Here is a 15,975-nt window from a genome sequence, read left to right on the forward strand (position 1 = left end):
TCACAGTAGTGTGGGGCCCTTGGTGGTACGTGTCATGGAAGGGAAGTGCCTGCTGTCAATGTCCCACAACTTCCTGTCTCCTCGGGCTCTCACTGGTGTGCAGGGGCTCGGAGACTGAGTGCCACAGGGTGGGACGGTGGAGGCCCAGTAGTTAATGTAACTAGCCATCAGGAGCGTCAGTTCTAGGATCTTCATGAGCAGAAGACATGAAAGAAGAAAATTATTTTACCATTTTGAAGTTATTGTATTTCACTGGATTCAAGGGAACAAGTGGCCTACCCACTGTACTGACACTAATGAGAAAAACACAGAAAACGGAAACTTGTTAAAGAAGTTGATGTAAATACAGTAAATCTTATTAGTACTTCCTGAAAAAATTACAAAACCAAAGGTCAAAGCCACAGATTGACTGTGGTCATTCAAAGTGCTGGAATTACCTGATATTCACATCAGTCTCAGACAGTGTAACCCAATTCACCACAAGTCACATAAAAAAATCACAGATTTACATCCAAGGCATTTTCCCAGACTAGCCATTGGCCTTTTACTTTCTGAGTTCTTTGTGCTGCATCTACCTAGCATCACCTCACCACAGCACACTCTCACCTGGCTTGTGTGATCCTCCTTGCAGATTATAAATTCAGAGTCTGCACTATCTCTCATCTACACAGACAAGTGAACACCTTGTCAAGGTTCCATGCACATAAATTAGTGAGGTATCTCATAGGAAAAAGGTCTGGTGGAGTGTTGTTTAGGTCCTGGTCTAGCAGTCATGGTCTGTCCAAAATAAACACACAAACATCTGACCTTTTCAACCAAACTGTCCTTAAAGACAATCCTTAAAGACCCAGGAGACACCCTGTTCACTGTACCTTGGGTTTGGCCATGGAAAAGACCAGCTTGTCCACAGTCCTCTTCCCCAAGCCCTGCTCCTTCGTTTGGCTTACTACCACCATGAAGTCATCACAGCAACCACCAAAGGTGATCACTGAGTGGTAGGGGTAAGTCACCAACACGTGCTAAGGCAGAGATGGAGAGTTTTGATTGGTCAAGAGATAGTGTGAAATTGATATTACAATGAACAGCTGGTGTAACAACTCTCTCTTAATGGAAAACACTGAAGATGTCTGCCTTTGCATACTGATAATTTTGCTGCTGTTTTGTGTTCAACAACTTGAATTGTGTCTTAATCTGTGTGACACGTTTTCGGATGTGTTTTTTATCCGGACCTTGTGAAAGTTAAAGAGCGAGAGGGCCAAACCAAAAATGACATGGAGGAGTGAGGCTTGCCGAAATTACAGAGCTCCAGCTGAGATTGTTTATTTCTCTTCTGAGCTGTTTGGACCTTCCTGGGGAGAACATGTCAGATCAGAGTGGAGCTATTTTTTTTTCTTGTGAGGTTCCAGCCTTTGAAATGTATGAATAAAAAATCATTCCAGACCAGAATTTCTACAACTGGCCATTTCTGTGGGCTGGCTAGCCCTTACCCAGGAGAAAAAAATCACAAACCCAATGTTTTAATGCTCCATTTAAAAAAAGCTTTAACCTGAAAACTGTTGAAAACACAGAAAACAAACATCTGACATTATTTAGAGCACATTGAGATCTATTAAGGATTTCATGAATCATACAGTGATTCACATTTAACAAACTAATGTAGACACACACTCACTTACCATGGTGTTGTACTCCAGCACACTCAGTCCATCCTCATTGACTGCCAGCCACAGCTGGGTCTCCTCCATACTGGATGGTGGGACTGGCTATTCAAAGGAGCGCAGAGGAAGAACACCCCATATCAGGTCAGCAAGTGACTTCAGTTTCAGCCTTTAATGCTGATACACCTCAGACGTATCACGGTTATGTGACATGGACATTAAAAATGAGAAGGTCTATATTTAAAAACATCTCCTAAAGACAGTAAAGCAAAATAGGAACAAGCAACATTTGTCAAACAGTGTCAAAAAGCACTGGTTTGACACCCAGCACACAGTAATGTACACATACTAACCTTGGCGCTGAAGAGCTTGGCCCCAAACAGAGGCCACTTGCGTGCGACTGTCAAGTAGATCCTCACACACTCAGATATGCTGCACCCACGTAGGACCGTCCACTTCGTGGCCAGACGTTCCATAAGGTCCCTGAGGTGACAGAGTTTAGTAGCACTGACTCTGTGTACCTGCATGTGCGTGTGTGTGACAGTACTTATGTGTGTGTGTGTGTGTGTGTGTGCGTATACAGTAGTACCAATACCTGAGCTGATCCAGGTTACAGTCCTGTTTGTAGCGTTTGGGGTAAAACCGCTCAAGAACCTGCAGCAGGATCTGCTGGACCTTGGGTTGAAAGGAGCTACTAGGGCTGGAAGAAGCAGAACGATCCAGATCACCGTACTCCACCTGTGGATGTGGTCCATGGTCATTACCACATTCTCCAACACAGACACATTCTTACCCTGACCCTCCCATAGACACACCCACACACCTGAGCCATGAGGGCTGCCACCTCCAGGGCCAGTTCCTTGTTGACGGGGAAGTGACCTTTCAGGACCTCATCATTCACCTGATAAGCCAGCAGGAGGCGCTCCCGCTCAGTCTCACCCTTTACCTGAGCTCGGAAACACAGCCTGGACACACACAAGCACACAATAAGTTAAGGTAATCCTAAGCAGGCCTTAGCAATAAATGGATACACATTATCATGATTTGGTCTGTGAAGGTGTCTGAGCAGAAACACACATGGGGAGAGGGAAAGAGAAAGAGTACCGGCTCTTGTAGGTTAGGCGAACGATACGGGTTCCCTCATATTTTCCAGGGTGCAGTTCTTTCAGGGCTTGCTCCCATTTTGAGATTACATCACAGATCTGTCCCCCAAGAAAAAAGGCAATAAGTGCACCGTTCAAGTATCATATGACTAAACTGTATTCCAAAATCCTGTCCCATCCTTTTTACACATCTACCCCCACCCCTGTCAGACCCTAATGTTCATGGCCTGCCCTCCCTCTTCCCTCACGCTCTCCCCTCACCTTAACGCTGGACTGCAGACAGTGCTCAAGGTCCTTCCCAGAGGGGTCATCGGTGAAGAGGGCGAACCCTGAGACAAGTGGCTTCCTCATCCCCGCCTTCTGGTTCAGAGTGTTCAGAAACTCCTCCACAGTGGTGGATCCATCGAACCCCACCACCTGGTCACAAAGGAGACAAGAAAACTATGGCTATGGATCTAGGCTGACTGATCACACTCAAGGACACAGAACCCACCTACATCCACGCACAAAATAGAACAAGATAGACAGTGAGAGTATGGAGACCAGATGGAGAAGATGACAAGAGGAAGATCGCTGAAACTTAACTCTTCATCTCTTGTTAGAGAAGGGCATGAATTACTCAGAGAAAAGACAGCGAACCCCAAAAACTTGGTAGGTGTTACTCTCGAAGTAAACAAGGGTTCTGATGCATGAGGAGAGGTAATGAGTGTGTGTGTGTGTGTGTGTGTGTGTGTGTGTGTGTGTGTGTGTGAGAGAGAGAGAGAGAGAGAGAGAGAGAGAGAGAGGAGGGCGCCAGCAGAGTACCTGGTAGGTGTTATTCATGAAGTGCACAGGAATGCTGAAAGGCAGGGAGTGGTGGTAGGGGTTCCTCAGCAGGATGGACAGGATCTCCATGCGGGAAGGCTTGGCCTCCCTCTCACCGTTCTGTAGTGTCCTCTCCACAGACCTCTGACAGTACACCGCATACTTCCCCACCTCGCTTCTGAGCAGCACAGAGACACACGATCTATCAGTCCAGTTAAACAACTCAGAGCAAGTTCACTCACTTCTCATTTACTGGTCAGTATGATTGAAAACTAAACTCAAGCTTTGCCTGTCACTCATCGCAAACCAACAGGATGATTGTTCTTAGACATTCCCAAACTATAAATCTAAATGAGGGGTCTCAGTCCTTAAAATCTGTTCTTGGTCTTTTTTTTTTGGCATAGGTCAATTAATTCACCTTTTGTAATGAAGAGACACTTGACAACAGTAATTGTATACTTACTGAAATAATATAATGTAACTAATACCACAGTCCATCCTACATTAGATCAAACTGATTATAGCATAACTTTCAACTATTCAGGAAATATCCATAAGATCTGAACAATTATTGAGCATTATTTTTCTGTTTTATGTGCACTGGAACAGTGTTTGAGCCAGCTTTTTGCTCTACCCTCACTCCACCCAAGTAAAAATGTTAATGTTTAAAAAACTATTCAAACTACACGTAACTTCTCAATGGTCATAAATTGCAGTACTACCTTGAGTAGAAAGCTTTCTAAACCAGAGTCAATAGTAGTTTAATCCTTATAATTAATACATACATCACTACAGATGTATTTAAATAAGTGGACCGAACTACCTCTTCATGAGTTCATTCTACCAGTCCCCTGATCCAATCAGCTCTCTGCCAAAGATGGGCTGAAGTGATTTACCTTTACCTCAGCTCCTCTGATTCAGTCTTTCCAGTGACTGCACTCTAACTTTTTAGGCACCACTTCATTAACTGTGGGGACTCTATTGGCTTTGAATGGTAATAACATTCGCAGATGACAATGACCAATTTCACCCAGAATAGGAAGGACAGACCCTCAAAGGAGCAGCTGGGACAAGGTTGAGTATATTAGCTGGCAGAAGCCTGACTGTAAGGCAGTAAAGAAGGAGGAAGACCAGCAGAGAAGAATGTCAGAGACAACAGGGTTAAAACCCACAAAACCACATAGTGGTGTCCAGATTCAAGGTCTGTCAAGAACAGGATCACAACATTTGAAAATGTTGTTGAGAAGACTCAAAACGATTGCAAAAATAAATTTACTTGACTAACTTCAGCACTGCTAAGTGGTTTAACTGCTAGAGTTTCATTTGAATTTTTAGATGTTCTAGTTTTCAAGTCTGAATTAGAGCAGTTATCCACCAGTTCTTTGGCAAATGGCTATGTATTTTTCAGCTCCTTGAAACTCTAACACTATCAGGCTTTGTGGTTGTACCTCAGATCATTAAAGTAAGTCACTGCTCTACATTAGTCCCCAGTGTCAGTATAACCGGATAATATATAAAATCCATCAGTTACGTTGCAATACTATCTGCTCCACACGGCTGTAAATAGAAATGACCAATGCTGTGCTGGAACAGTTTTTTATTTCAGGGTCGTCTGGTTTGAGGCTGGGTGAGCACAATTTGAGATTACAACTTTGCTTTAAAACTGAGCTAACGGCTATAAACTGTCAGTTGCTTGCCAGTGTTGATGACCATGCTAAAATTGAAGGGAAACCCAGGTCTGGGGATGAACGTATCCAGGTATGACAGGCAGGGAAGTCAGACAGGAGTGTTACCTGTAATGTAATGTAATGTAATGTGAAGTCATGTTACCTTGGGTCAGCATGGCGCTGCAGGTATTGCCTTAGGTACCACAGGAAGCGGTGCTGTGGCAGGAAGAGGGCCACACACACTGACAGAAGCTGCCAGCCCTGGGAGGGAGAGAGAAGGGATATTAATTACAGATGATCTCACACACAGAAAGGCAGTAGAGGACGTGTTCACATTGCAGTAGTAAATACACCGACCTGCAGACAGGAGGAAATAAATTGTACCCTTAGCATATTACTTCTAAATCAGTGGGTAACAGTTGTGTCAGTGACTCACCTGTGTAAGTGAATAGTTGTGAGGTGTCCTACAGCTGGTCTGTTTAATCAGTTGACAGTACATCTCATTCTGCAGCTCAGGGTGTGTCAAGCACACCTGCAGTGCATTCTGGGCCAGGGACACATGGTAGTCGATGGAAGGCGACTCCACCAGGACATTGATGAACAGCTGACATGACTGAAAGAGGAAAGTGTCATTATCATTCAAACTGAAATTATACTGAAGTTCCATACTTGAACAGTCAGCCTTTCGGTGGGGGAAAAAGCAGCATTCTAGATACAGGCACATTGACTTTGAAATTACTTGGGTTGTTTTGGTTAGTTATGAAATGGCTGACATGGAGCAGAATTAAACTTGAGAAGTGAGAGGCTGAATTAAATATGAAACCTTGACCCACCCACTAATCACAAAACATTAACCCAGAATGGATGCCAATATAACTCTTCAGACAAGATGCCTGCAAGAAGTAGATCAGTAATTATTGTACAGGTCAAAGTTTGAAGTGTTCAGAGTCATAACACACATATGGAGACTTTATGAATGCTGTGCACTACCCCTCCACTATTACACATATAATTTGGGGTGATGGTCTAGCAATGGCTGCCATTTTGTAAGTAAGCTTTCTTGTGAGTCACAGTGCCTTGTGGCTGGGATTTTTGTTTGATCAGAAGGCTTTTTGGTTTGTACAGCACTCCAAACAAATTGAAAGGGAAACTATAGCACTTTGCCAGAGTTTTATGTCCTATCATTCCAGAAGGTGGCAGCAAAAACCCCCTATGCCATTGTCAGATCTGAAATTCAGAGCATAACAGTAAATGCTATTCAGCACCAGTACATTTCAGCGTCTTCATAACGGTATCCTTAAAAGCAAATCAATACAAGGTTTGGCTGTTGAGCAAGTCAGCCCATTTTGTCAAGGAAAAAAAATCTATGCTCAGGTAACAGACATAAGTCTTTTTCTGCCCCATTTGCATTAAATTATTCCCACGTTTACCATGATATCCCCCCAACATGCGTGCACAGTATCTCTTAAGTCCAGAGCACCTAACCAGGTCATTAAGGAGAAAATAAGAAACAACTGTAAAGTCCAAACAGACAGAATTGTGCACAGTGGGAGGGAAAGGAAAAATGTCAAGGGGAGGGGAAGGACAGAGGGAGAGTACGGGAGTGTGTTTACATCAGTGGAACACAATCTTCCTTCCAGGACAAGGTCAAGGTCCATCCACAGTCCCCCTGGGCCAGACAGCCTATCAGCCCATGCTAGCACCTCCCCTAATTTTCCATCCTTTACCCTTTTTACCCCATATTCAAGAAAATAATGAAGGAAAAAAATCCATTATCTTTTTACCACACTAATGAGGCTGCAACCCTAGTCCAGCCTGCACCAAGGTCCATCCAGCTTTAATCCCTTGGCATGCGGCAGCAGAGTGCTGTGTGTATAGAGCCTCTCAAAGTGGAAGGGGGGGGGCTGTCGGGACAGACCGCCCGGCGGCTGGGCCTCAGTTAGGCTGGGAACGCGGAATGTGTGTGTGTGTGTGTGTGTGTGTGTGTGTGTGTGTGTGTGTGTGTGTGTGTGTATGGGGGGGGGGGGGGGGGGGGCGGGCTGCTGCACTCACCTTGAACAGCTTCAGGGCCTCTGTCTGCAGTGCTTCTGAGGGAAGGGTGGTCAGTGGTGAGTGTAGACCCTCTTTACTGAAACACAAGGGGGCACTCTTCCACAGCACAGAGTCTACAGCCAGACAAAAGCAGGCACACATGGTGATACATCAGGGCACACACAGTCATTCTGAAAACTAACACAGTATCCATTTAGATTTTATACAGACATATCCATATACAGGATCTAAATTAATACCATGAATTAAACAGTATGGGTTTTTTATTACACAGTTTTACAACTTGCATTAGCACAAAACACTGAACAGAGTGCATCTCCGAAAGGGAGCTGACCAGAATATCCAAAAAACCCTGTGCCAATTAGAGAAAACTGGAAAATGATTCCCCGACCCCAAGAAAAGCCAGCAGATAGAAATTTTTAGAAGACGGTACAGCAGAAACAAAAAAATCATACACATGAATATATCTATCAGTTCACCAATTCCAGAAACTCAGGTGACCAGAGGGATGGTCTTTAGCGGTCTATGATGGGCTACAAGCAAGAGATTGCCATGCAACAGGGACCAGGGGAAGGACATGTTGTGTTACTGGGTCTACATGTTATGGCTAATTGCAATGCAACCTCATACAAAGGGGCATTTAAGCCCGGAGCCTCACCTGGATCTCCATCCACGTCCAGCAGTTTCCCAATGAGCTGCTCATACTCAGTGCCCACGTTGAGGCTGGCATTGCTGCCCGCTGCCACAGTCAGATGGTAAAGCCAGGTGTCCTAGTATGGATACACATAAGCGCATAAGTGTGCATGCATGTGTGTGTTGAGAAGGACAGGAGGCACAAGTTTGATTTGGTTGTATCTCAGCAGAGAGAAAACTTCAGTTTAAACCATTTTTTACATTTCAGGACAGCACAAGAACAAGATCAATGAAGACATTTTTGGCATTGTTTGGCCCATCTAATGGCATATGTGACCTGCTTTCAAAGCTCTTGATTCCATTTCTTTTTTGTTTTTTTTGGAAATGTTACCTTCTCCTGCTTAGTCCCAATGAGAAGGTAGGTGGGGCTTTGCTCCTTGGGGTGAACCACCAGAGTGTAGTGAGAAGACAAGAAGCCCCGCCCCCCTGCTTCGTAGTCTTCGTCAGAGTCACATGACCGGTCCACTTCCTCCACCCCTGCTTCCCGCATGCGCAGCTGCCCCAGTGCAAACTGTCACATGACACCAAAAGCCAAACACTGCCTCACAAATATACACATAAACGACCAACTGGCAATAAATGAAGGTTCTGCTCCTGTCACCAACAGGTACAAGTACATTTTATAGTGAGAATACCTTGTCATCCTGGTTACGGTAGTAGTGGAACACCTTGCCAATCAGGGCGCACCATACCAATTTGGAGTGTCCATGCTTCACCTGAGAGACAGAAATTAAGGTTAAATTAGTAGTCAGAGGAACATCAATCAAACTTTTAAAAATAAAATTTCAGGGTCGTCTTCCATCCCTTCACTGACAGATATACCTTAGTTGTGAGATCTCAGGGAGGCCTCTCCCACATTCCACTGGCCTTAAACCCCTACCCTGTCCTAACACCAAAGGAGTGTTCGGAATCAGTTGAGGCCCCTCTCTCACTCTCCCTCAAAGAAACAAGACCTATTATTCCAAGTGCCTCCTCTCACTCAAAGCCATCATTCTGCCTATTATTTTACTTCTGTCTCCATAAGAAAGAAGTGCTTTATTCTTTTGTTTCCTGGAGTTTGAAAAGTTAAGACAACAATTTTCAGCCATTCTCCGGTTTAACTTAAACTGAGGGCAGAGTTCATTCAGTTCTTGCAGGACTCCCACTTGAACTATAAAAGAGGCAGTGCCTGGTCTTTGTGCTGTGTTGACTGATGACCCTCTCTCAGCACTGACCTTAGTTAGCCAGCCTCGCACTGTGGGTTTAGCTGTGGTCTCTGCTGCGATAGGACTGGTGGCTTGGACCTTGAGAATGTTTTGTAGAACCCTGATCCATTCTTCTAGAATGTTGGGAGAATCAGCAGTCAAGTAGAAAGTTTTCTTCTCTGTAATCAGCTAAAAAGAGAACAGGATAAACCATGAATGGTGAATTGAACCTTTTAGCCTTCACCTTTTAACCACAGAGTAGCCATCTTAATATCTCTATTGTCATAAAGCTGACCTTCAGGACAAAGAGTTGGCATACTATTCATGTGTAACCTCTGTAGCACCATCCAGACATAATTTATGGTAAAGTATGTGTTCTGTGTTCACTGTTTGCTAAGTAGCTACAAAATGACACAATATCATTGTGCTTCCATTTTATATCAACAGTCGTAGAAAACTTAAAGGTATTTGGTAGCTTTCTATAGATTTCTAAAAAAAAAATTGGTTTAAGATTGTGTCATCACAGGTAGTATCTTCTCTCTAGATGTGTACTCCTGGTTGTCAATCATGTCTATGTGGAGAGAGGAACAGAAATTCACTCACCTGGAAAGTCTGTGCTCCTTCCCCACGCACAATCCGACATGAGGAGTTCAGCTCCATCTGACCCTGGGGCTTCCGGATCACGTCACTCTGAGAACATACCACCAAGGGTTCAGCCCACTGACTCCCATTTATCTCTACACTAAGTGAGGCCATCAATGAATAATGATAATCCGAATAATAGCGCAATAATGGTGTGCATGAGAAAGATTTTATGATTCCTATTTTCATTGTTTTGGTTGTAGTAGTAACACTGACAGTCATCATCATTATCATCATAATGAGATACAATATTGATACTGTACACGTTTTCAGTATGAATTTTTTTTGTTAAATAATATTTTATTGTAGCAGTCCCTGTCTGTAGCATATCAAAGCCACGCACAGGAGATTTGTAGTAGAGGATCTCTCCATTTCTCAGGATGAACCAGCGTCGCTTCCAGGCCTTCACTTGGCTCCCCATTTTCAGCAAGTACCCCGACTTCTCCAGGGTCTCCTGCAGAGAAATAAGAGAAGCAGTGTGAGATCCTCAGACCTACAGAACAGACTTCAGTAAAATGCCTCAAAGTGAGTCTGCACCAGGCAACCCTTCCTCTTCCCTGCAACACCCTGTTTTTGGGCCACAGAGCACAGTGCCAATCCACACTCTGTTACATTTAGCTCACATATTACATATGGTTATAGCATTAGTACAGAAACATACATATTAATCTTGTTTACTACATTCCTATGTTGCTTTTATGTTAAAGAAATGGTAGCTCTGGTAAAAAAAAAAAAAAATCCTTTGCACGTAAGTCTTCATTATTGGGACACTGTTCACAGATTTTATCATGTTAATAGTATAAACAGTTTCACTGAGTGGTGAGAGCTTCCTGTACAGGCAGAATTAATGACAAAAATTGAATAATTGTGTAACTGGTAGCACAATTGGTCTAAAAGTAACTGATGTGAAGGGTACATAATCTCAGAATAAGATACAGATCTGAAGGATCATCAGCCTGACAAAAAACTGAGTCACAGGAGAATTGAGCTAAAAGACTTATCTGAAGGGGAGCAATAAGGGTTTTACAGATAACTTCATAGTGAAAGAGTAGTGTCATGCCCACTCACAGGGCCGCTGCCAGGGCCGGTACTCTCGCAGGAGTAGGAGGAGGTGCGCTGGACTTTGTGTTCAGGCTCTGAGTAGTCACTGTCCAGGGAGTACGCATCAGGCGGGATGGCGTAGTCACTCTCTGAGCTGATGGAGGACATGGACATGCCTGACAGAACACACACACACACACACACACACACACACAATGGAACAATCATGTCAGTCTGCACAGACACACGTGTGTAAATTTGACAGGATTTCATGGGACTCAGTTGAAATGCTGACTATGCTTCAGTATTTGGCATGGAAAGTAAATGTTTTCAATGTTTTGAATTAGACAGGAGTGTGACCACTGTCACGCTAATAGTAACTAATTTCACACTATACAAACCTTAAAACACCCATGAGATCGGCCCATCCTCACCTCTTTTCACAGCACGTGGGCTCCCTGGGGTGCTGCCCTTTTTACCGTCCTGCCCCACTGTGGAGGTGCGCAGACTGGCAAGCGAGCCACTGTCATCTTCAGACCCAGAGTCTTCATCAGGGAGGGGCACAGTGCTGATCTGGGTGGCTTTCTGATATCAACCCACAGGGCAAACAAAGCTCATACTTCTATAGCAGGTGAATAAAAGCCACTGCCATTGCTTTCCAAAGTTTCTACTCTCCTAACTCTCAGTCCCAAGATACGCAACCTTTCACTATACAAAACTGGAAGATGCTTTCTCTCTCTCTCTCTCTTACACACACAGCTCTCTCTCTCACACACAGAGATACTTGCCACCCCAGTTACATTCTTGACCCTTGACCAAATCCATATCCATTGAAACCCCAGGTGACTATATGTTTAGTTTTTGAACTACCCCTGCCCTACCCCCGCCCCAGTGTGAGCTTACCCCTTTGAGTGTGGTGTAGACTGGCACACTGACATTCTTGTAGATCAGGTGTGTGAATGGGCCAGCAGCTGGGTATAGGGGCAGACTGGAGACTTCATTCAACACATGCAAAATATTTAAAAAAAGCATGACTGGTTAATTCTACACTCACTTTTGCACTCAAATATAGTTCATAATATAGTTCAAAATCATATCATCTCACTGTATTGAAACAACATCACAGAAACACAGAACTGACAAAAATATCATTGTCGCAAGTACAAATATAATGGCATTTTGAGGAAATACCTTTCTACCTTTGGCGTAAAAAGTCTTTATGTCAAACTGGAATGTTTGATTGAAATGATGCTGTATTTACTTTATGATTTGGTCTTCATTTCCTTCAGTTTGGCTATATTAGAACCAGATCCCCATTTAAATGATCCCTTTTGATCTGAAGCATCAATATGATTCAAATGAAAGTGCTTTAATTCTATGTAAGCTTTGAATTATTCTCTCATTTGTTTTCATCAGTAGTATTGTCTTGATATATTTACATGCCTCTACCTCACTATGTCTTTTTTTTTTAGCTCCACACCAATACTAGCAGTGCATCTAGCTATTGAGAGAGACACTCTAATTTACATTGATTGATTGATTGATTGATCTAACACTGTCTAGGCCAGGGGAAGCAAAGCAGCTTTCCATAATCAGGACTGAATGCAAAGCTTCTCAGGCTAGTCCCTCTCTTTCATTCAGTGGGGAGATAATGCACAGCACTGTGATAATTACACCCTGGCTGCCATGCTTTCATCACAGTAGATTAAAGACCACAGTTTACATTCCCCTCGACCTCCCCTCCTGTTTTTAGATCTCTTAAACAGCTCTTAAAAGCTTCCCAGAGCCAGGGTCTCACCTGCACAGGTGTGCGCTGCCTCAGGTGAGAGGAAGTGACATCAAAGTAGCCCCATCAGCTGAGGCCCCCAGCTCTGGGCTAGCAGTGATAACAGATGCAAGAGCACATGTCCACATGAGATTCCCTCTCCCCCCCACCTCAAACCCTACCCCCCCCTTCCCTGAGTAGTGTATCCCAGCTGACATCACAGCAGAGCGCACCTCTCTTAATCAGGCAGGCAATGTGTACATGCACATGCGTGTTTCCACAGCTCTCAAAGTGTAGAGGATGCCACGGGGGCTGCAACTCAGTTCATGAGTATTGTACTCTTGCTTCAGTGAGATGCTCATGCTTGTAGAACAGCTAGGCCAGCCAGGATTTTTATTGTTGAACATTGAAAAACATTAATTTCACAAAACTCAAAAAGGCACGGGAAGATACATACCCATCAATAAGAGCTGAGTATAGCTTGGTGATAATTGTGAAATTATGCTTAAAACATGTAATTTTGCATAAAGTGTACATACAGTAAATAACTGTTTAGTGTTTTTCATTGAAATTGTGTAATTTGGTACAACGCCTTCTTTTGTTTTCCATTTTCAGACTACTGTTATCCTTCAGGAAAGCACCAAAGTTGATTTTATACATTGAAACTGGAAAAACCAAACTCACTAGGCACAAATATAAAAAGGTACCTTCCATATAGCAATAGGTTTAATCTGTGTAGAACAATCCTCTAGCAATAGGAGGAATTAAACTGCAATATCTGCATGGAGGCTCACCTCGATTTGGGGACCATGTTCCAGGGGTCGCCTCTGACACCCTCATGCCAGACTTGGCAACAGCGTAAATGCGGCTCTCCTGAAAGAAAGAGGGTAAGCCTGAGCATGTGCAGAGCTTTAGGTTTCTCCCACCAACAGGAGATTAATAGTCATGCACTGTTCCACAGACAATTCTTACAACTCTCAGCTCCATACCATTCCACTTCACATACTGTAACATTTTAGTGGCTTATAGCACCTGCATCTCTTAAGCATTAACCTTCATTGCCTCATTGAATCTGTTCACCGTTTAGATATCAATTTTCTTCCACCTGTGCTTTATACTTTCTCATCCCCATCCCTCCCTCAGTCTCCCTCACCCAGGAAGGGAAGCGATGCAAGGGAGGGGTGGGTGGTTTCAGGATGTCCGGGTCCAGGAACTCCAGTTCTTCCGGGAGTCCAACGAAGGAGACCCTGTCGTAGGGCGTCCCGCCTCCATCGCTCTCCTCCACCACCTCCATGGTGTCGGGCATCTCATCGATGTCGGTCTCCTCCACTTGCAGGGGGGCCGGGGAGGCTGTAGAGCAGCAGGGGCGGAGCAAAGGCGGGGAGCCGATGTCGATGCTGACGTTGATGTGGTGCAGCCTCTCCAGCCCAGGCTGCGGCTGGCTGTAGTGCTTCTTCACCAGCTGGATGCTGTCCCGGGGAGTGAGGGGCGTCCGCACTTTCGGAAGGGTCATGCTGGTGCCCGAAGGGAAGGCGAGCGGTGCTGAGGGGAGGGTGGGAGGGGACTGGGACGGGGGTGGGCTTTTTGGGGTAAGAGTGGGTGTTCCTGGTGGGCTGGGGGGCGTGGTTTCACTGGAGGAGGAGGAAGAATGTAGGCGCTGAGAGCGGAACTTGCTGTTGAGCTCGTCAGAGGAGTGGTCCCTGTCTGATCTCTGCGATGCCCCTGCCTCCGGCCTGCCCCTGCCCATCTCTGGGTGCAGCCTGCTGGGAGTCAGAGCCTCTGCTGTCTCCAGCCCACAGATGGCCTCAGTCCCTCCCACTCCCATAGCCATGCAGCTGCCTTGGACTCCCTCTCTGAGCCCCCCGGGGACATGGGCGTCTGACATCACCACCATGGCGCTGGGGTCGTCCCTGTCCAGGCCAGGACAGTCCCAGCTGGAGCAGAGCAGTGGGTCTGTCCTCTCATGGCATGGGGATCTTAGCAAGGAGGGGGGCACGGAGACACCATGGGATGCACAGGCAGCATTATCCAAAACCTTCTTCTTCACATCTGGATGGGACAAGAGAAGGGTTGTGTGGTATCAAGGAAAAACAACTGTGATTATGCTGCTTCTTCAGAGGCAATGCTGAAAAATAACAATAAGGAAATAAAACAGGTACAACTACGCATGACCCATAAAGGGCAGGGTGTACAAACAAACATAAAGAAACTGAATGAGATGATACATACCTGAGCTGCTGATGTTTAGAGATGGGGGCTGGCGGGGGCTGGGCTGTCTCCAGCTCTCCTCTAGGGGGCTTGGGGAACCGGGACTACTTGGGGGGTAAACTGGGCTGCAGGGAACCAGGTGACAGTCAGCAGGAGGAGACATTGGGGTTCCTGGAGATGCAGGGCACTCTAACAGAGCTAAGGCGAAAGGAGAGAGGAGCCAGGGGTTACACTCAAGTCGGGCAAGTAAAGAGTGTCAACCTTTGTAGGGCAAATAGAAAAATCACCACAAACAGTCATCATGTTGAAGCACTAGGAAGTTATTGCCCATAGCGAAAATACCCAAAACACTACTTTCAACCTGATTCATTTGCATTACATTTATTCATTTGGGAGACGCTTTTATCCAAAACGACTTACAAGTGAGGCAGAGTACAACACAAGCAGAAAACCATAGAGAATCCACAATATTAGAAGTGCTGCATGACCAGGTTTCAATGGTCGCCCAGGCAAGGTACAAACTAGCTGGTAGAGATAACGAGTGCATTAAACCATTAGATTACTTTTTTAAAATAATTTAATAGGAAACAGATTGAGACATGAGAAATTCCTTTAAGGGGGGAAGTGTTTCAGGTGTTCAGGTGAGAGCAGAAGAGTTGTGTCTTCAGATGTTTTTTGAAGACAGAGAGGGACTCGGCAGAACAGATGAAGCGTAGAAGTTCATTCCACCATTGGGAGACAACGGCAGACTTTGCACCGTGATGCGACGGGACCACCAGACACCGGCATAGCGGTCAGAAGGGAACACAAGCTTGTAGTAGTGAGCTCAGGTACTTGGGTGCAGTTTTGTTGATTGTACTGAGCGCAAGCATCAAGGCCTTGAACATGATGCAGGCAGCTACAGGGAGCCAGTGGAGTGAGACATGAGCCCTGTTTGGTTGGTTGAAAACCAGACGTGCAGCTGCATTCTGTATCAACTACAGAGGCTTAATAGTGCATGCAGGTAGACCAGCCATTGTAGTAGTCCAGTCCTGACATGACAAGAGCCTGGACAAGGAGCTGTGCAGCATACCCAGATAGGCATGGCCTGGCTTCTCTGATGTTGTACAGCGCAAATCTGCATGATCTGGCAGTCATCGTAATGTGGCCATTAAGATT

At 45.0% G+C, this 15,975-nt stretch overlaps 1 protein-coding gene across 1 annotated transcript in view; it reads right to left on the reverse strand.

Annotated features, from left to right (window-relative positions):
• Positions 1-15,975, reverse strand: part of plekhh1 (pleckstrin homology domain containing, family H (with MyTH4 domain) member 1) — a 32,578-nt gene continuing 16,603 nt past the window's right edge. Inside the window, exons 7-30 of the mRNA XM_036542530.1 lie at positions 14,839-15,015; positions 13,763-14,421; positions 13,404-13,482; positions 11,748-11,839; positions 11,279-11,429; positions 10,872-11,020; positions 10,147-10,257; positions 9,765-9,851; positions 9,192-9,350; positions 8,613-8,693; positions 8,309-8,488; positions 7,943-8,054; positions 7,285-7,397; positions 5,669-5,845; positions 5,396-5,493; positions 3,566-3,743; positions 3,023-3,178; positions 2,763-2,860; positions 2,482-2,623; positions 2,254-2,396; positions 2,012-2,141; positions 1,677-1,763; positions 873-1,019; positions 1-189 (exon numbers count right to left, since the gene is read on the reverse strand). Of these exons, the coding sequence (XP_036398423.1) occupies positions 1-189; positions 873-1,019; positions 1,677-1,763; positions 2,012-2,141; positions 2,254-2,396; positions 2,482-2,623; positions 2,763-2,860; positions 3,023-3,178; positions 3,566-3,743; positions 5,396-5,493; positions 5,669-5,845; positions 7,285-7,397; positions 7,943-8,054; positions 8,309-8,488; positions 8,613-8,693; positions 9,192-9,350; positions 9,765-9,851; positions 10,147-10,257; positions 10,872-11,020; positions 11,279-11,429; positions 11,748-11,839; positions 13,404-13,482; positions 13,763-14,421; positions 14,839-15,015 (3,695 nt within the window). The remainder of the gene's footprint in view (positions 190-872; positions 1,020-1,676; positions 1,764-2,011; positions 2,142-2,253; positions 2,397-2,481; positions 2,624-2,762; positions 2,861-3,022; positions 3,179-3,565; positions 3,744-5,395; positions 5,494-5,668; positions 5,846-7,284; positions 7,398-7,942; positions 8,055-8,308; positions 8,489-8,612; positions 8,694-9,191; positions 9,351-9,764; positions 9,852-10,146; positions 10,258-10,871; positions 11,021-11,278; positions 11,430-11,747; positions 11,840-13,403; positions 13,483-13,762; positions 14,422-14,838; positions 15,016-15,975) is intronic.

The sequence above is a fragment of the Megalops cyprinoides genome, chromosome 12 (genome assembly GCF_013368585.1).
Source record: "Megalops cyprinoides isolate fMegCyp1 chromosome 12, fMegCyp1.pri, whole genome shotgun sequence".
In the NCBI taxonomy this organism is placed as follows: domain Eukaryota; kingdom Metazoa; phylum Chordata; class Actinopteri; order Elopiformes; family Megalopidae; genus Megalops; species Megalops cyprinoides.